At 58.1% G+C, this 19,217-nt stretch overlaps 3 protein-coding genes across 3 annotated transcripts; 2 read left to right on the top strand and 1 right to left on the bottom strand.

Annotated features, from left to right (window-relative positions):
• Positions 1–1,302: 1,302 nt before the first annotated feature.
• LOC111161226 (mediator complex subunit 11) lies at positions 1,303–3,243 on the top strand. The gene is made up of 3 exons (XM_022524821.1): positions 1,303–1,502; positions 1,638–1,768; positions 2,327–3,243. The coding sequence occupies exons 1-3, from the start codon at positions 1,418–1,420 to the stop codon at positions 2,462–2,464; spliced, it is 354 nt and encodes a 117-aa protein (XP_022380529.1). The 5' UTR covers positions 1,303–1,417; the 3' UTR covers positions 2,465–3,243.
• Positions 2,786–6,762, bottom strand: LOC111161225 (C-X-C motif chemokine ligand 16). The gene is made up of 6 exons (XM_022524820.1): positions 6,476–6,762; positions 6,018–6,156; positions 5,676–5,758; positions 4,005–4,400; positions 3,227–3,296; positions 2,786–2,971 (listed from the first exon to the last, which is right to left on the bottom strand). The coding sequence occupies exons 1-5, from the start codon at positions 6,540–6,542 to the stop codon at positions 3,250–3,252; spliced, it is 732 nt and encodes a 243-aa protein (XP_022380528.1). The 5' UTR covers positions 6,543–6,762; the 3' UTR covers positions 2,786–2,971; positions 3,227–3,249.
• Positions 6,763–7,267: 505 nt separating this feature from the next.
• Positions 7,268–12,625, top strand: LOC111161186 (zinc finger MYND-type containing 15). Its single transcript, XM_022524755.1, is given in 14 exon segments — positions 7,268–8,252; positions 8,851–9,085; positions 9,173–9,328; positions 9,558–9,718; positions 10,180–10,332; positions 10,634–10,714; positions 10,864–10,980; positions 11,079–11,167; positions 11,253–11,351; positions 11,465–11,618; positions 11,700–11,758; positions 12,047–12,207; positions 12,453–12,555; positions 12,557–12,625. Coding segments are annotated over 14 exon segments (2,220 nt in total). The 5' UTR covers positions 7,268–7,669.
• Positions 12,626–19,217: the final 6,592 nt, after the last annotated feature.

The raw sequence follows: 19,217 nt of genomic DNA, 5'->3' as shown, positions 1-19,217 counted from the left end.
TTTATTTATTTGACAGAGAGAGACACAGTGAGAGAGGGAACACAAGCAGGGAGAGTGGGAGAGGGGGAAGCACCTCCCCACTGAGCAGGGAGCCCGATGTAGGCCTCCACCCCAGGACCCTGGGATCATGACCTGAGCTGGAGTCAGACGCTTAATGACGGAGCCACCCAGGAGCCCCACTCTCTGTTTGCAATACAACCATGCCCCGGGTGGGCCTTTCACGCAAAGCCCCTCTGTTTCCCGCCTTCAACAAAGAAACCTCCAGTAAGGGGATGGGAGGGGGTGAATTTAAGAGTAAATTAAGTTGCTTTTACGCTTTCTCCACTACTGGCTTCATCTCCACCTCATTACTAAATCAGTCACCACGTACCCTTCTGTCTTGATGCTTCTATCTAAATTTTTGCTATTAATTCCTCTGCCTCTCTCTCTCTTTGACCCCCAAATAAGACCCCCCTTGTTGTTCTTGTATTAGGACTTTTAAAAGCAGCGGAGTCACATGCTAGGTCCCTCACGCTGAACCGACCGTCTCCATCCGTTGGCTAGCCCCGTGCCGACTAGCCTCGTTCCCGTGTCCAGAGCTGTCCGGACCGACCTCTCCAGAAGGAAACCCGGCCAGAGCACGCGTCTGGAGGATCCTTCCAGGGCTCCCAAGGGCTTTCAGGACGAGGTCCAAACCACTTAGCTTGCAAGCCTTTTCGTGGTCGGGCTCCGGCTCCCGTCTCCCGTCCGCGCGGTTAAGCCGGCTCCCGCAGCGCCGCCGGCCGGAATCCCGTGTCCGGGCGCCGGCAGGTGCACCGCGCGCGCAGAATCCCGTGTCCCCGCAGGTGCACCGCGCGCGCCTCCGAGCGACGGAGACCTTGCTGTCACCTGAGAACCCATCCCGCTCAGGACGCATCCCCAGACGCCGCGCAAAACCGGCGACCAGAACGGGAGGGGGAGGCTGAGCGGAGCCCGCCCCTGGGGACAGGCTGCCAAGCCTGGTGTCCGCGGGCATCCAGCCCCGGAGGAGCCACGCACGTCTCACCGAGTCAGCCTGTACCCTAGGCCCCTACGGGGGGTGCCCCAGCACCCCGGGGCTCCCAGCATCTTCACCCAGCACCAGCAGCTGCGCAAGAGACCCCAGGAGCGTCGCGGAGGCGCGCAGGACGGAACAGCCTCGTACCGGGAAGCCAACGCCCCGCTGCCTCCTCTTACCACAGGTGGCCGCCAGGTGGCGGCGGCGGCGCAGATCAGGGTGTGCGCACGATACCCTGGGAGTTGTAGTTCGCCAGGCCGGGCGGCGCCGAGCATCCTGGGAATTGTAGTCGCAGCCCCGAGCACGACCCGCGCAGGCGCAAACCGACAGCCGCTTCCGGGTTCAGGCGCGGCGTTTTGCCGAGGGAGAAAAACCCCGAGGAGGGGGCGGCCGGGGGTGGCGATGGCGACCTACAGCCTGGCCAACGAGAGGCTCCGCGCGCTGGAGGACATCGAACGGGAGATCGGCGCCATTCTCCAGAATGCAGGTTCGGGACACGACGGCCGGCCCCCGCGCTCGCAGCGGGGAGGGGAGGGACCCCGGGGGCCGGCGGGGGGACGGGCTCCGCGCGGGGCAGCCCCGGCCAGCCCCGCCAGCCCCGACCCTCTGTCGGCCCCCGCAGGTACCGTGATCCTGGAGCTGTCCAAGGAGAAGACCAACGAGCGGCTGCTGGACCGGCAGGCGGCGGCCTTCACGGCGTCGGTGCAGCACGTGGAGGCCGAGCTGTCGGGGCAAATCCGCTACCTCACCCAGGTGCGTGCGGCCGGCCTCGCCCTGCGCCTCCGCCTCACCCTGCGGGGTCCTCGCGGCAGAGCTTCGGCCTCTGGAGCCGCGGCGACCCGGCCTCCAGGGAGCCGGTGACCTCCGCCGAACCCTCGCTTCCGGGGTGGGCTTCCCCCTCGGGAAGGAAGATGCCTAAGGCGGCCTTGCCTGCCTCGCTGGCCCGCGAGCCGCCGGGCGGAGAGGCCCTGGGGAGGGACTGGTGGTCGGTGCCAAAGCCAGGGCCGTGCGCCCAGAAACCTGACCTGACCTCAGGGTCTCCAGGGGCGGCGCCCTGAGAGGAGGGGCAGGGGTGAGCCGGTTTTCGCTGTGCCAGATGCCGCTTTATCTAATCCTGCAACAAGGCTAGGAAATCGTTGGGGTTACCCACATCTTACACGAGGTTAACACGTTCGGTGATTTACCCCGAGTGACCGGGCTGCAGCGGCGTCTGGCTCAGGGAGGACAGGAGGCAAGAGACCAGATGCTCGCTGGGTTGGGGAGCTGGCTCAGGGGAGGGGTGTGTCACTGAGCCATGTGACTGTCCTGTAGGTAGCCACCGGGCAGCCCCATGAGGGCTCCAGCTACTCTTCGAGGAAGGACTGCCAGATGGCCCTGAAGCGAGTGGACTACGCCCGTCTCAAGCTCAGCGATGTGGCTCGAACCTGTGAGCAGATGCTGGAAAACTAGGCCGACCAGCTAGAGCGAGAACTTGGAAGAAGGCCACCACCAGCACCCGGGACAAAGAGACCTGTGGCGTGGGACATCAGGGCTGCCACTTTGGGCCCGGCTGGGCAGGGTGTAGGGGGCAGAAGGTGGGGATGGAGACACTTGAAGATCAAGCGGCCTGACTCCTCCCACAGGTGCTCCTGCAGGTGCGCCAGGAAGTGCTGACAAGGTCAGACAGAGATCAGACCACCAGCACACTTCCTCCAACACCCCGTGCCCTACCCCAGGCTTCTGTAGACTGGACCAGCGAAGGCACATGCTTCTTCATGGAAAGAGACAAAAGCAGAACCAGGGGTTTTAATTAAAAAAAAAAACAACAGCAACGGAAGCAGGGAGCTGGGACTCTCACTGGAGCATACGTGGGTGATACCGGGATTGAGGAAATAAAATCGTGGGGGCGGTGGGACCCTGAGGGGAGGCGCTGGAGCCAGGAACCTTGGGAAGGGGGCAGGAGCCTGAGGCCAGTGTCTGCAGAATAAAAGAATCAATAATTATAAAAATAATCTTTAGTAATTAAGCACATAATTTGTCTAGGGTATCACAGTGAGTTGTAGATTTTACGTTACAGCATGGAAAAGAAGTCCAGGGAGAGCTGACAAGAGGGCAGTGGCCGGACACTTGGATATTAAACATCAAGTGGCCGTGGAGTGCCTAGCATGTGCTAGAGATTATTCTGATGTATTAATTAAAGGTGTGCGGGGCTGCATAAAGGACGGCATCTACCCTCTCAGGTTTCCGCTCTCCACTCAAGCACTGGAGTCTGATGCCACGGGTGTATAATACAGCGGCAAATCTGGAAAAGAGAAGGGGATGAAAATATCAGCTTATAATTAAGGGAAGTTGGGGGACTAGCTTGAGCTGGGGGATTCGATCCCCAAAGCTCAATGATACAACCTGGTACAGGGCAGGTGCTCAGGAGAGACGTGTGAACTAAATGAATTGCTCCCACCTTCCTACATGGGTTCCTTTCTCCTTAGTCTGCTCTAGCTGCCATCTTCTTTTTAAAAGATTTTATTTAGGGCGCCTGGGTGGCTCAGCGGGTTAAAGCCTCTGCCTTCGGCTCAGGTCATGATTCCGGGGTCCTGGGATTGGGCCCCGCATCGGGCTCTCAAGAGCAGAAACCCAAGCAGGGGGAGGTGGGAGAGGGAGAAGCGGGCTTCCCACTAAGTAGGGAACCCTATGCGGGCCTCCATCCCACCATCACAGGATCATAACCTGAGTTGAGGGCAGACACTTAAGGAGCCACCTAGGCGCCCCTAGCTGCCATCTTATATTGCTCCAAGCCCTGCCTGGCTCTGAAGTATAGGTCAAGTATGGGTCCCTGGGCCTGTGATGGCTTTCCTTCCTCCCTCCCTCTTTTGTAACTGTCTCTAGCTGACTCTTTTCTCATGGCCTATGGTCCACGGTGCAGACAGATGCATATCTGTCTGCCTGGGGCAGGTTTCAGGTTTCCAGCCACCTAAGAGCTACTGGGGAGAGGGGCCCCAGAGGCCCAGCTTACCTGGAGAGTGCTGCAGTGACTGCTCCCTCCTCCTCCTGCACAGCACATACAGGAGGACCACAGTGAGAACGAAGATGATGGTCAGGAGGGACACCACTGGCACCATGGCTGAGGTTCTCTCGGAAGGCCCTACTCTTTCTTCCAGCTGCTTCTGCCTCTCCTCAGGCCCCTGACGGTGGCCCTCAGTGGATGTAGTGATGTTATCGGCGCGGGTGAGGTTTCTGTCCAACGACTGGGCCCCTGCTGGAAGCGTGGGCTGCGAGGTGGGTGGCAGGTGCGTCGGAGCAGGGGAGCCCGTGTCTAAAGGTGCCCTTTGCGTGGGCTCAGGAACTTGGGTGGTGGGAGGAGGTAAGAGCTCCTGGGGGGCTGCACTCCCGGAGTTAGCATATCCATATTCTGGAGAGGCAAGAAGTAAGGTCACAGCTGAAGGCGGGAGAGGAAGGCAGAGGCGGATAACAGAGTGGGGGTGGAGAAGGAAGTGAACTGACCAGCAACAAGGAAGCACTGGGACAAGCATCTGCACCGGGACATGGGCGAGACCTGGGCTGGAACCCTGACTCTGCTACAGAGTCACCGGGTGACCTTGTCCCTTGTCTCTTGACCTCCCTGGGACGCCTTTCTTTCAGCTATAGAGCAGGGAGAACTCTCCTACCAAGGCCACAGTGGCCAGGAGGATGAAGGGAAAGCCTGCGTGCAGGTCTCTAGCCCACAGACCGGTCTGTGCGCCATGGAGGAGACGCAAGACTGCGTCTGTGCAAGTGTTAGGACATTTAGTGTATTTATTTTATGAGAAAAATACAGCAGGCGCATCTCAAAAGTGGCATGTGTACACCTAAGAATTTATTCCTCTTATTGTATGTAAATTTAACCTCAAAAGAGAAACAGCAACAATCAAGTATTGAGCTCCATGACACACAAGCTGAGATGTTTGGGGGTGAAGTGTGGTCATGCCTACACCTAACCAGGAAACACATCAAAAAATAAGGGGCGCCTGGGGGGCTCAGTCAGCTGAGCGTGTGCCTTCAGCTCAGGTCATGATCCCCGGGGTCCTGGGATGGAGCCCTCATTGCAACAGGGCTCCCTGCTCAGTGGGGAGTCTGCTCCTCCCTCCTCCCGCCTCCCTCCCCCCTGCTCATGCACTCTTTTCTCTCTCAAAATCTTGTAAAAAACGAGAAGGTGGATTGATGACGAATGAGATAGATGGGCGCGCACTAAAGCAAATGTGGTTACGTGCTATAAACTTGACATTGTAAAATAGGAATTTGTCTCTGCTGTATTTTGTACCTACTATATAAAAGACATAAAACACAAATACATAAAAGCTAAAATCTTGGCTAGAAACGTAGACTCTAAGCGGTGGTCCTATGGGTGTCCCCTGGACAAGTCTTTCAACTTTTGTGTAAGTCTTTAAATTTCCATAGTAGAATACTGGAAAGCAAAAGTTGTGCCTTGGCTTCCAGAAAAATATTAAGTAAGAGCGCGGGACGGAGTGGCACAAATCACGACAGCGATGGTGGGTGATACTGGGTGAACAGGGGTCGAGGGGACATCGCCTGGCACCAGGTACAACAGGAACTCGAGGTGGCATGGGGAGGGGACCCAGGCAAAGCCGACTGTGAGGGAGACCGCTTCCCTGGAGACAGACCCCAGGGAGGAGGGGGAAGCCCGTACCTTTGCAATCAAACCAGCTCACCAGTTCTTGAACCCAAGCATCTTTGCTCCCCCCACACACGCTGCGGGAATGGAGCTGGAACCTAGGAAGGAAAAGCGTGGTCACCTCAGCTCTTTCCTCATTCCAAAGATGTGAAGTCACTGCCAAGAGCGGGGTGGGGGGGGCCTTTCTGCCCCGCCTGGGAAATTCCCAGGTAGGTGGGAAAGGGAAAGCAAGGCATGGAGAATTGCTGGGCGAATGGAATCCTGGGAGGGGGTCGGTCCCCCCAGGAGTTCCAGGTCGACTGAGAGGTTCCCGGAGGCCCCCAGAGGCGCTGCGCTCCCAGCGCTCCGGGAGATTACCTGATGTAGGAATTACAGCGATCATAGGCTCTCAGGTGCTTTCGGAAATGTGCCATGACCTCCCCCTTCGGAGGGGAGTGGGAAGGAATCCTCCTGTGGCAGTAACAACTGCCGATGACGCTGCCCTCGTTGCCATGGCCTGGGGGCGGGGGGGGGCGACCCAGGCGGTCAGCGCAGGTTCCCCTCTCAAGGGGCTCCCCTCCCTGTTACTAAGCCTCTTCCTTCGATCCCGGATCTGACCCCCGGGTCCAACCCACACATCCCACCCCCAAAACACGTCCTGAGCACGGCCTGAACCCGGACGTCCCCCAGCCTGTCCCCTGCCCCGGCCCGACTCGCCACTTACCCAACACCACCCCCTCGGCCCTCGGCGCCCCCTTCCCGCTTCCCCCCAACCCGCCGCCCGCACCCCGTGCGCGGACTCAGGGGCGCGGGGGCCAGCGCGGCCCCGGACCTACCTGGCGGAGGCAGCAGCGGCAGCAGGACGAGGAGCGCGAGGAACCCGGCGCCCGGGCTCCGGCTCATCTCCGCGGCCAGGCGGGACCGGAGCGCGGCGGCCGGCGGCTTGGTTCCGAGCCCGCGGGGACGCCGGCAGCCGCGGCCGGGGCGCTGGGCTGGGGGGTGCGGCGCGAGCTGGCGGCGCCCTCTTCCCGCGCTCGCACCGTCCGAACCGACAGCGCGGTCGGTACTGCGGTCCCGCGCGCGCCCGCCGCCCGCCGCCGCGGGGAAAGCCCAGAGGAGGCGGGGCCCCGCGCCCCCGCGCCCCGCGCCGGGAGCTGGCCCCGGGCCCCCGCGCGGACAGAGAGAGCCGGGGAGGTGCACGCAAAGCGAAGGGCGAGCGCAGAGGCTCGGCGGGGCGCGCGGCGCGGGCGGCGGAGCGACGGGCTCGGCGCGGCTCCAGGGTGCCCGCCCGGCTGCGCCAGGTCAGGCCGCGGCCCTCGGAGTCGCGGCCGCTCGGCTCCCGCCACCCCCGCGGCGCTTTCGCTTCCCCGCCGGACGCTGGCGCCGGGCCGCGGTCACATGCCAGGTGATGCCCCCGGGGAAGTCCGCGAGCGGCGGCTGACCCCGCCCGGCCCTCTCCGCGCGCGCCTCGGGCGCTGGGGGCGGGGCCAGCCGGGCAGCGGGCCACGGGCTCGGGCCGCCCTGACGTCACGCCCGCCCCCCCGCCAGCCCCGAGGTATTTACCTTCGAAAAGTGGCGGCGGCGGCTGCAGGTACCGGAGTGGAGGGGCGGCCGGGAGGGGCTGGGTCCGCGGGGGCCCCCGGCCTAACCGATCCAAGCCGAGGGGATGCCCCGGCTCCGGTCCCTCCCCCCACACCCTACAGACGGATCCAAAATAATCCCTCCTGGCGGGTCCGTCCCCAAAGGATTCGCCCTCCGACTCTGGTCATCATTCAGACCCTACTCTGGAGGGGCTGGGCCTCAGATCTTGGGCCCCAAATACCATCTCACTCCTGACTACTCGTCTTAACCCCTGCTCGCCCGCTTCCAAGCCTAGCCCCGTTCTCCCCCTGAACTCCCACCCTGAGCCCTGAAAACTTGTCTCGGGACCCTCAACCACGCCCCCATTTTGTAACCCACCCCTACCCTCTCCCTCACCATACACCCCTTCCTCTGCTCAGTCTGGGCCCAGACCCTGTGGCCCTGAAGACATGGAGTTTGTGTCTGGATACCGAGATGAGTTCCTTGATTTCGCTGCCCTCCTGTTTGGCTGGTTCCGAAAGTTCGCTGCGGAGCGCGGGGCTTCGGGGGCCAGCCTTGAGGGCCGCTGGCGCCAGCTGGAGGCTCCGATCAGAAGGCTGCCCCAGGATCCTGCCCTTTGGGTGCTTCACGTCTTGCCCAACCGAAGTGTGGGCATCAGCCTGGGGCAAGGGGCAGAGCCAGGCCCTGGACTAGGCCTGGGGGCTGCCCGGTTCCTGGGAGATGAACCCCCACTCCACCTGCGAGACCTAAGCCCCTACGTCAGCTTTGTCAGCCTGGAGGAAGGGGAGGAAGAGGAGGAGGAGGGGGAGGAAGAGGAAGAGAATGGAGAGGAGGAGGGGGCAGGCCTGGAGAAAGTAGACCTCGAGGAGGCTGGGGAGCCAGCCCCCGCCAGCAGGGAGTCCCCCCAGGAAGCAAACCCTCCAGGGGAGACAGAGGAGGCTGCGCAGTTGGCAGGAGGCGGAGAGGATGGTTGCCGAGAGTACAAGGCAGAAGACGAAGCCGGTCCTGAGAGGAGGAAGGGGAGGAGAAGTGGTAAGAACCCCTGTGCTGGGGATTCCGCCCTTTGGAAGACCTCCTCCACCAGGCAGCCCAGAGGGGTGTCACCAATGGGTGGCCTGCAGGGCAGTCTGGCCTGGAGAGGTGTTTTCATGGACCCACGACGTTTTCTGTTTTTTCAACTGGAGCCAGTATTTATATATTGAAAGAAAAAAATTCCAGAAGTCTCAGGAAAGCTGGAAAGGTCCAACAGCAGGCTCACACTTCTTTTTTTTTTTTTAAGATTTTATTTATTTATTTGACAGACAGAGATCACAAGTAGGCAGAGAGGCAGGCAGAGAGAGAGGAAGGGAAGCAGGCTTCCTGCTGAGCAGAGAGCCCAAGGGGGGGGGGGCTCGATCCCAGGACCCTGGGATCATGACCTGAGCCGAAGGCAGAGGCTTAACGCACTGAGCCACCCAGGCGCCCCTCAGGCTCACACTTCTGCATGGCCACAGACACCCCTGCACCGGTGTCCCCTTCCAATGAGGCATACCCTCTCTACCCGGTCCCCTCTGTTCACTTAGCTGACCCGCCTAGCCTTTGCACGTATGACGTTCACACCCCTGCCCCTGACTTCTCCTTCCTTCCCCAGAGGCCTCCCCCCTGCACCTTTCCTGCCTCTTACTGGTGACCGATGAACATGGCACCATCCTGGGCATTGACCTGCTGATGGATGGAACCCAGGGGAGTGCCGGCAAGTCCTCAGGGACCGAGAACCTGGCTCCTCGGGCCTACGCTCTCCTCTGCCACAGCATGGCCTGCCCGATGGGCTCCGGAGACCCTCGAAAGCCCCGGCAGCTCACCGTGGGAGATGCCCAGCTGCATCGGTACAGAAATGTGGTATCTAAGGCTGGGGAGGTGTAGGGATCTGCACTCCTGAGCCCCCCAGCCTGACGGTGTCCACCCTCATTCAGAGACTTGCAGAGTCTGGTCCCGAGGCTGGGAGTGAAGTTAGCTAAGGCGCCGATGCGGACCTGGGGTCCCCGTCCGGGCTTCACGTTTGCCTCCCTCCGCGCTCGAACCTGCCATGTCTGTCACAGGCATAGCTTTGAAGTGAAGCTGACACCTTGGTGAGCGGCCGAAGAGGTGGCGTGAGAGGGAGGGAGCCCCCCAACAATCAGGCAAGCAGAGAAAACTGGCCAGCGGGGGGGGAGGGTCTGGGAAGTCAAAGGAGGGAAGAAAGCAAGCTGTCACGAGCAGAGTATTCAGAAAAGCGGACCGAATGATACATGGGCAGCTGCAGGGCATGCAAGGCCACAGCGCTGAACGTTGGGTGTCCACCACCCCCTGTGACCCCAGCCCCCAGTGCAGTGCTGTCTTGTACTGTGGCGAGGCTTGTCTCCGGGCCGACTGGCGGCGATGCCCTGATGACGTGAGCCACCGATTTTGGTGCCCAAGGCTTGCAGCCTTCATGGAGCGGGCCGGGGAGCTGGCAGCTCTGCCTTTTACCTACACCGCAGGTACCCCAAGGCGATGGGGCGGTGGGAAGGGGGAAACTGAGGCAGGGGTTTGGGACCGAGGCTGGGTGCCTGGGTACAGGGTTCTGGGTCTGAAGGCCAAGTGCTTGGGGATTTAGGGTTGGAGACTGGAGCCCTGGGGCTGCAGACGGGGTCTGGAGCGGAGGAATGTGAGCCTGCGTTCCCCGCTGCCCAGCCCCACCAGTGACTGGGGGCCATCAACAATCCCTTGAGTTTTTAGACCCTCAGTTTTCTCATCTGTCTAATGAGTATTTTAAAAAACGCTAAAACCCAGGGAATTGTTACAAGGACCCTATGGGTTTGGTGCCTGTGGCCCTTAGACACTAGGAAATATTCATTCTCTGGAGGACCAGAACCCGGTTCAGACCCAGGGCCCTCGAGAAGAGCTAGAGCCTGGGGTTCCAGCCACCAGGCCCTCAACTGCTCCCCTCCTCCTTCTCCAGAGGTGACCAGTGAAACCTTCAACAAGGAGGCCTTTCTGGCCTCACGGGGCCTCACTCGCGGCTACTGGACCCAGCTCAGCATGCTCATTCCAGGCCCTGGCACCCCCAGGCACCCCCGGGGCAATGCACCAGCCCTCAGCCTTCTTCTCAGTGGTTCGTGGGGCCTCTCTTCAGGCATGGGCCCCTCAGCCTAGAGGGAGGGATGGGGGAGAAAACAGGGCCCCGGATAATGCCCCCATGCACTCCACTGCCACCCCCACGGTCATTTCAGGCCTTTCCCCAGTCCTCAAAGAAGTCACCCCGCCCACCCCATCGAGAAGCCGCGTCCACAGGCCATCTCCCATTCCTTTTGCTGTAGCTCCAGGAAACATAGCTCCTTTGGAAGGAAGAGGGGGATGAGCCAGGTGGGGGCCTTCCTGACACCAGGATCCTCTTCTTCCTTCCATCCTTCCAGGAGATCCCTACCAGCTTCTCCAGGGGGATGGGCCTGCCCTGATGCCCCCTGTGCCCCCAGATCCACCCAGGGGCCTCTTTGGTGAGCTGGAGGGGCCCCGAGGGAGCTAGAGGTAGGGACAAGGACGGGCGGGTCAGCAGTCTGAACGCCTGAGGAAGAGGGGGCTATTAGACTAAAAGGGGCTGGGGTCTGCGCAGGGGCCAGGTCCCCCAGTAACCCGCTCTCCCCAGGCTCGTGGCAGGATTACTACACATGGAGGGGCCTCAGCTTGGACTCCCCCATGGCCGTGCTTCTCACCTACCCGTTGACTGTGTATTACGTCATCACACACCTGGTGCCCCAGTCCTGTAAGGAGAGCAGAGCAGCGGGAGCGAGGGGGGCAGGGAGCTGGAGGGGGACACGAGGAAGGGAGACCATCTTCTTAAGCCTCTAACTTCTCTCCCAGTCCCTGAGCTCAACATCCAGAACAAGCAGTCACTGAAAATCCATGTGGTGGAAGCAGGGAAGGAGTTCGACCTCATCATGGTGTTCTGGGTAAGTCCCTCCAGGACCAGAGGCTGGGCATTTGGGCATGGAGCTGGTGGTGGGGTGAGACCTTGATCTGTCCTCTCTGCCTCAGGAGCTCTTGGTCTTGCTCCCCCACGTGGCCCTGGAGCTGCAGTTTGTGGGTGACGGCCTGCCCCTGGACAGTGACCAGCAGCATTTTACCCTGCAGAGGGTAAGGGTTGGGGGGGAGGAGTTGCCCCCTACCTCCTGCTCTCCCTTTGCCTAACATGCCCTTCCAGTGCCCTAACTTGCAGCGGTTTCTCCCCTCCGCTCCTGGCTCCCCAGGATGGCCCAGAAGTATCTGTCCGTCCGGGTTCCGGAGTACCCGCGCGGCTCAGCTCTAGCACTAAGGAGAAGGGGGGCCGCAGGGACCTGCAGATCAAGGTGTCCGCGCGGCCCTACCACCTGCTCCAGGGGCCCAAGCCGGACCTGGTTATCGGTAAGAGCCTGGGGTAGGAGTGTGGGGACGTGGGCGAGGGCCGTGGGCGACAGCTTCTGCCCGCTCTCCCTCGGCCTACAGGATTCAACTCTGGCTTCGGTCTCAAGGACACTTGGCTGAGCTCGCTGCCCCGGCTGCAGGTGGGGGATGGGCCAAAAGGGACCTGCTTTGGGGCCAAAAGGGACCTCCCCTCCTGCCACTCCCCCACCGTCCTCCTTCTCCGAAAGCCTCTTCTTCCCACTCTGCTCCAGACCCGGGGCGCGCCCAGGGCCCTCCTGACCCTGTCTGTCTTGTCTGTCTGCTTCGTGCCTCTCCCCGTCCTGGTCTGTCTGGGTCCCGGGTTTGCACCGCGGTCGGCGCCCCTGGCGCCTGGGGAGGGGCTGGGCGGAGGCGCGGCTCCGAAAGTCAGAGGCCCGCGCCCACCACAGTCCCTCCGAGTCCCGGCCTTCTTCACGGAGAGCAGCGAGTACGGCTGCGTGATGGACGACCAGACCATGGCGGTGGCCACCGGAGGGGGCACCAGCCCCCCGCGGCCCAACCCCTTCCGCTCCCCCTTTCGCCTGCGAGCCGCGGACAACTGCATGCCCTGGTAAGGGCCCTCGACCCCCCCCGGGGTCCTGCGCCCTCCGGGGAACCCCTCTCCGCGACCCCCACCTCCGCCTCCGCGGGCCTCGACCCCAAGCCCACTCGGCGGGCTGGACGCAGCTCCCGGGACCCCGCCCGCTCGCTCGCCCACCGCCCAGGGGCCTCGGGCCACCCCGCTGCCGCCCCGTTGAAGCCACGCCCCTCCCCGCCCCGTCGAAGCCACGCCCCTGACGCGCCCCGCCCCCTCAGGTACTGCAACGCCTTCATCTTCCACCTGGTCTACAAGCCCCCGCAGGGGAGCGGGGCCCGCCCGGCGCCCGGGCCGGTGCCCCCGGTCCCGGCCCCCGCCGCGCCCCCCCGCCCCCGCCCGCAGGCGCCGAGGGGAGAAGAAACCCGGGCGGGGGGCGCGCCGGCGCAGGTGAGGGCTCAGGTGTGGCCGCCCCCCGCCCCCCGCACGCCCCCGGAGGGAGACCCGAAAGGCGCGGCGCGGGGCGGCGGGCTGGGAGTCGGGGTGAATAAAGCATCGTTTGCAACCGCTGGGTCCGGACGCCCTGGTTACACACGCGTGACCCAGCGCTAGCCGTGCGGGGAGCAAGGGTTTGGGCGGACTCCTTTCCCCCCAGCTTCTTTCAGCCCCGCGAACGCTGCGGTCCAACTGCGACCCTCCTTGATGACCCCACACTCCTGCTGTCTGTGTGCCAGCCTCTAGGCCCCAGTAGCCCTCAGCGATCCGCCCAGAGTCGAGGCTGGACCCAGGAGCGGAGAGGGGCTTCTCACTGGCGGGCAGGGGACACACGAGCTCCTGGAGGCGCGCAGGCCTTCGCTTAGGGGCCGCGAAAGGCCGCCAGCCCCCCAGCCGTGGGCCATCCTTCTCCCATTCCTCGCGCGCCACGGAGACCCAGCTTGTGCTGAGTCACACTGGGAACGTCCCTCAAATCCAGGTCATGTCCACTCTCACTGCCCACTCGCGTGTCAGGCAGGGAATTCCTTCTACAACACGACTTCCCTGCTTAAATCTCTCCGTGACCTTCCTCCACTCTTAAAATCCCCGGAGTGTGGGCTGGGTTTAGTGACTCAGCCGCTGAGTATAGAAAGGGAAGAGTAGGGCGCCTGGGTGGCTCAGTGGGTTGAGCCGCTGCCTTCGGCTCAGGTCATGATCTCAGGGTCCTGGGATTGAGTCCCGCATCGGGCTCTCTGCTCAGCAGGGAGCCTGCTTCCCTCTCTCTCTCTGCCTGCTTCTCTGTCTACTTGTGATCTCTCTCTGTCAAATAAATAATAAAAATAAAATCTTTAAAAAAAAAAAAAAGAAAGAAAGAAAGAAAGGGAAGAGTAGTCGAGGAGCCTGGCAGACACAGCCTTAACCTAGTGATGAAGGTTAATGAGCCTAAGTCACGTGGACATCTTGTGCTCCCTGAGGTTTTGCAATGAGAAAGTCACCTCACCCTCGTATTTTTCCCAAAAATCCATAACCTCCGTCTGATGGTGAGAAAACAGCAGGCAAGTCCGCACTGTGGGGCCATCCACAAAATGCCTGGCCGCCCTTCTTCAAAGCATCCGAGTCACTGAAGGCAAGAAAGGTCCCAGAAACTGACAGACAGGAAGGGAATAGGACACGGGACCTCTGACCAGGGTGTGGTCCCCTGCCTTGGATCCTGGGGCAGAAGCAGCACATTAGTGGAAAACCTGGAGTAATCCCAACGAGATCTGTAGCACTTAGCTAACAGTATTGTGTCAGTGCTAACGTCTTCGTCTTTTTTTTTTTTTTAAAGATTTTATTTATCTGACAGACAGATTACAAGTAGACAGAGAGGCAGACAGAGAGAGAGCGGGAGGGGGAAGCAGGCTAACCGCTGAGCAGAGAGCCCAATGTGGGGCTCGATCCCAGAACCCTGAGATCATGACCTGAGCCGAAGGCAGAGGCTTTAACCCACTGAGCCACCCAGGCGCCCCACGTCTTCGTCTTCATAAACACACCGCGTGGCTTATGGGTTCTTCTCTCCCTTTCTTTCATTCTCTTTTATTATAAAGATTTTAGCATCTAAGTTTCCAAATACACACAAAAGCCCAGAGACTGCATCAGAATCTCTATGTACCGATCACTCAGCTTCAACAATTATCAATGTTTCTCTCATTTCATTCCTACTTCTTGGGAATCTATGATACAATAAGGCATTTGCCAGGTTCCCGGCACAGGAGCTTCTGAAACCCTTGGAAGCTCCTTAGTGAAAAGGGTGATAGGAAAGTGTCTTGGGTCATTCATCACAAGCTCTCCCAACCATACCTGAGTTTATGCTAATGAGGTGACCCTAGGTGGACCCCATTTAACTTCAGATGGGGGCCGGTTGCTGGGAATAGTGTGAGTGGAGGGCCGGAATTTTCACCCCACTTTTCAACCACCAGGGAGTGGTGAGGAGGCTGGAGTCTGAGTTAATCCCCAAGAGCTCATCAGTTGTGCTAAGATAGTAGACCCTCCCCAGAACCCCCTCACCGGTGGGGATCCGAGAGTGTCTGTGCTGGTGGGCACCCTGAAGCAGGTTCTGAGGGTGGTACGGCTGGGGGCTCCCCACCCCACTGCCCACACCTTGCCCTGTGCATCTCCACCACGTGCCTGTCCCTGAGTTGTGTCCTTGGTAATCAATCAGTGGCGGGAAACCGTGTTCCTTAGTTCCACGAGCCGCTTTAGTAAATTAGCGGACCTGCGGAGGGGGTCCCGGGAGCCCTAATTTCGATCGACTCAGTTGTACAAGTACAGAGGCATCTAAAGTGGGGGTAGCCTTGGGGATTGAGCTCACTCTGGGGACCTAGTGTGAGACTTGGCCGAAGAGGACATCAGTTTCCCGCCCTACAAGGCGCGATCTGGGCAGGTGGAGAATAGGTTGTGTGGGGAACACATGCACACACACACAACTTTGGCGTCAGAGTGCCACGAGTAAAAACAGCTAATCGATAGTGTCAGAAGTGGGCTACACTGGCCTTGGCTCCCAGAGAGATGTGGTTTGGGAAGAGGAGGATGGGTAAGGGATGAGGAGGCTTACCTCCCTGGGTGGCCACGCGGTCCCTCGTGGTGTGAACAGCAGCGGGGCCACACTCTGTTACTGAAGGCAAACTGACCAGTGGCATTTAGAACAGGACCCATCCCCCACAGAGCTGGTTCCCTGGCTGTCTAAGAAAAAAGGGAAACTAACACACCATCCCCTGGTCATTATCTGCAATGGCCAAAATGAGATTTAAAAAGAGTTCTGGGGCGCCTAGGGGGCTCAGTCAGTTAAGGGGCTGCCTCTGGCTCAGGTCATGATCCCAGGGTCCTGGGGTCGAGGCCTTTATCAGGCTCCCTGCTCAGCCCAGAGCCTGCTTCTCCCTCTCCCTCTCTCCCCACTCATGCTCTCTCTCTCTCTCTCTCTCTTTCTCTCTCATTCTCTCTCTCTCTCAAATACATAAATAAAATCAGAAAAGAGTTCTGGTTTGGGCTTAGGCTTTTGTCAGCCTAAGTCTCGGCCACTAGCCTCGGAGATGGCCATGGTGTGAACAAGTGTGGCCTGGTCACGGGGTGGTGGGGGAGTTGGGGGCACTGCAAAACCGGAGACACCAGCGGGTATGGTGTGAAAGAGTTGCCTCATTCTGTAGATGGTAGCATCAGCTTCCTGGAGAACATTTTTAAAGGTGGGTTGTGAAAGAGACTAATTGAAGGGCATATCTTTGGCTTTAAATGCTGCAGAGTAGAATGTCTGGACAGAGGCAGGACCCCCCTCCCAGCTCCTTCTTAAACCCCCACAGGTGGCTGCCTACCATCCAGACAGGCAGGATGTTATTCCTGGGGAATAATCCCGAATCGATCCAGGACCCACCCTCATTAGCATGCGCTCAGGTCCCTGTTGGAAAAGGCCTTAGTATGAATAACAAAAATCCCTCCTCTCTCCCCTCTGACTCGGGAAATTCCAAGATTTTGAGAAGCGCCCTGCCAGGAACTGGGACAAAGACCAAATATGTATTAGTCTATCACAAGATCTCTCTCTCTCTCTCTCTCTCTCACACACACACACACACACACACACTCACCCAGCTGCTTTCCGGGGTGTTTGAGAGCACAACCCAGACATCTTCCATCTCATTTACTTGCATCTATAACTAACAAGTAACAAATGTAACCACCGGCCCATTATTGTAGCTAACAAAACTAGCAATTACTCCTTACTCTCTTCCAATACCAGTTCACATTCAAATCTCTTTGATTATCTCAGAGATGGCTTTTACAGCTGATTTGTTCCAAGACATAAACAAGGCCACACACGTGGCTTTGGCTTCTGTAAGGTAAGGGAATTCCCTCCCTTTAATCTCTTTTTTGTTTGCACGCTACTGATTCGGTGAGAAACAGAATCTTCGTCCCATAGAATCTTCCTCATTCTGGATCTGGCTGATCGCCTCCTCGAGATGTTTTCTGCTGTGGTTTTTGGTTTTTGTCATTTGGGTTTTTTTTGTTTTTTGTTTTTTTAATTTCTTCGTCTATCTTCCTTAGTTCCTGTAAGCTGGTAATTAGATCTAGGTGAGAAGACCCTTGTCCTACAGTCCATGCCCGCCTCCGCAGGCTGATCTCATGCCCCTTCCCACCCCCTCCCTACTGTCCAGCCAGACGCCTCTGAAGACACAGTGCAACTTCCCCATTTTTTTGCTCAATCGTCTCAGCCTGAACATCACTTCCCTAGGAAAGGAGAACTTCCATGACTCCCTGATAAGGGTAGACTCCCCCACCCCGCCCCCACCCCCCCCCCCCCCACCCCCCCCACCCCCCGCCGCAAGCCCTCGGCATGCCCTGTTTGTCTCCTAAGACCATAAAAGGGAAGCCCATGTCCCTGGTGAACTGAGGGAAAATAGAACTTTTTTACCATTCCCTTGGCCAGAAAATAACCTTTCTCTGAATTCCTGGCTTCTACTGCATAAAAAGTAGGAAAGGATGCGGTGATCTCTCAGCGGCAGGATTACTGAAGATCTGCTTGGTTTTAGCTGTGTAGTTCCTTTCTCTTCCACGAACGCACAGTCCGTGTGTAATAAAAATGTTTAATTCACACATTGCCACCTTTCGTAATCCGCTCCCTGAGTACTGAGCAAACGCGAAGCGAGGCTTTGTGTGGGACTTGAGGGATATGGTGGAGGGGAGCAGACAGTGGTCCCTGCCTCCGCCGAGCTTAAGGGCTGCGGCAGGGACGGGTTAACCGGTTAACCGTGGCCCCTAGCCCAACCCAGCCCGCCGCCTGCTTTCTGATGAGCACCAAGCTAGGACGCCGGAAGAAGAAGGAGATTTTATGATGTGAAAATTATAAGAAATTCGAATGGCAGTGCCCATAAATTTATATCGAAAAAGACCCCACGACTCTTTATTCACATGGTGTCTGGGCTACTTTCGTGATGCAAACAGCTGGGGTTTTGAATATTGTTCTTATCACAGAAACCATATGGCCCTATAAAGCCTAAAACATCCACTAACAGGCTCTCCGAAGAGGAAATACTCTGACCTCTAGCTAGGACAAGATTTCCTCTATCCTTTTTTTTTTTTTTTTAAGATTTTATCTTATTTTTTTGAAAGAGAGAGGAAGCATGAGCAGGGGGAGCGGCCGAGGGACAGGGAGAAGCAGGCTCCCCGCTGAGCAGGGAGCCCAGAGGGATGGGGGACTTGATGCCAGGACTGGAGATTATGGCCCAAGTTGAATGAGCTTAACCCAGGTGCCCAAGGGCAAGATTTTCAAAATGCAGGGGCTCCTGGCTGGCTTAGTCAGAAGAGCAAGTGACCCTTGATCTTAGGGTCGTGAGTTTGAGGCCCCCATGTTGGGCATAGAGATTACTGAAACAAATAACTGAAAAGAGAAGATTTTTCAGCTCAGGTCATGATCCCAGGGTCTTAGGATCCAGTCCTGCACTGGGCTCCCTGCTCAGCAGGGAGACTGCTTCTCCCTCTGCCTGCTGTTTCCCCTGCTTGTGCTCTCTCTCTGACAAATAAATAAATAAAAATCTTAAAAAAAAAAAAAGATTTTCCAAATGCAGATTTATGAGATTTCTGTGGGTCATAAAATCAATTGAGTGGGCCTCAAACAGCATTCTTTTTGTTTAATGAAATAGAACAGAATAAAAGTTTAGGTATATCATATGTCATGAGAGTGAATATTATTTTGTGAGACATTTGCTTCACTTACATCTACCATATATGTTCGTGTGTGTGTAAATGTGTGTGTACTCCATAATGATATGAAATGTATTCTTTACTGTAGACCATAAAGTCATAGGCTTAGCGGGAGGCCTGGAAGACATGGAGAAATCACCAGGAAGTTCTAGTACGGTGTGACTGGTGTGATGCTGAAAAGTTCCGGACTCTTAGAGACACAGGAGGCACTTAAGACGGCCTTGGGGTATCACGGAGGGTTTCCTGGAAGAAATGACATCTAAGCAGTTACCTGAAGAATAAGTAGTAGCAGGTAAAGAAGAGAAAAGATGATAATAGTATGTGCAAAGGCCCTGGGGCAAAAGCAAGTAAGACATTTGGGGGAAACAGCAAGGAGTTCAGTACTGTTGGAGTTCAGAACTAGATGAGACATTTTTATCCCCATCCCTCTCCATCATATCACACCTCCGTTTTCCCCGAGCACTTATCCTGGTTGCTTTATTATTTATTTATCTACATTTATTACACCTCCTCCTTCAACACGTTCAAAAAAGTTAATTCCACAACGCGGGAGACTGGTCTGTCTTCTTTAGAGCTATGCCTTCTCACTGTGCCTGGGATAGTATAGCCACCCGGGGGGTGGGTTAAAACCTCTGCCTTCAGCCCAGGTCATGATCCCAGAGTCCTGGCATCGAGCCCCACATAGGGCTTTCTGCTCTGTGGGGAGCCTGCTTCCTCCTCTCTCTCTCTGCCTGCCTCTCTGCCTGCTTGTGATCTCTGTCTGTCAAATAAATAAATAAAATCCTCAAGAATAGCCACCTGGAATTTGCTAAAGGAATTCTATGAAGATATCCCTCCCTGCCATA

This window comes from Enhydra lutris, unplaced genomic scaffold, assembly GCF_002288905.1.
Source record: "Enhydra lutris kenyoni isolate GAN:26980312 unplaced genomic scaffold, ASM228890v2 scaffoldscaffold82, whole genome shotgun sequence".
NCBI classification, from domain to species: Eukaryota; Metazoa; Chordata; class Mammalia; order Carnivora; family Mustelidae; genus Enhydra; species Enhydra lutris.
This window is presented reverse-complemented; position numbering and strand designations above follow the sequence as displayed.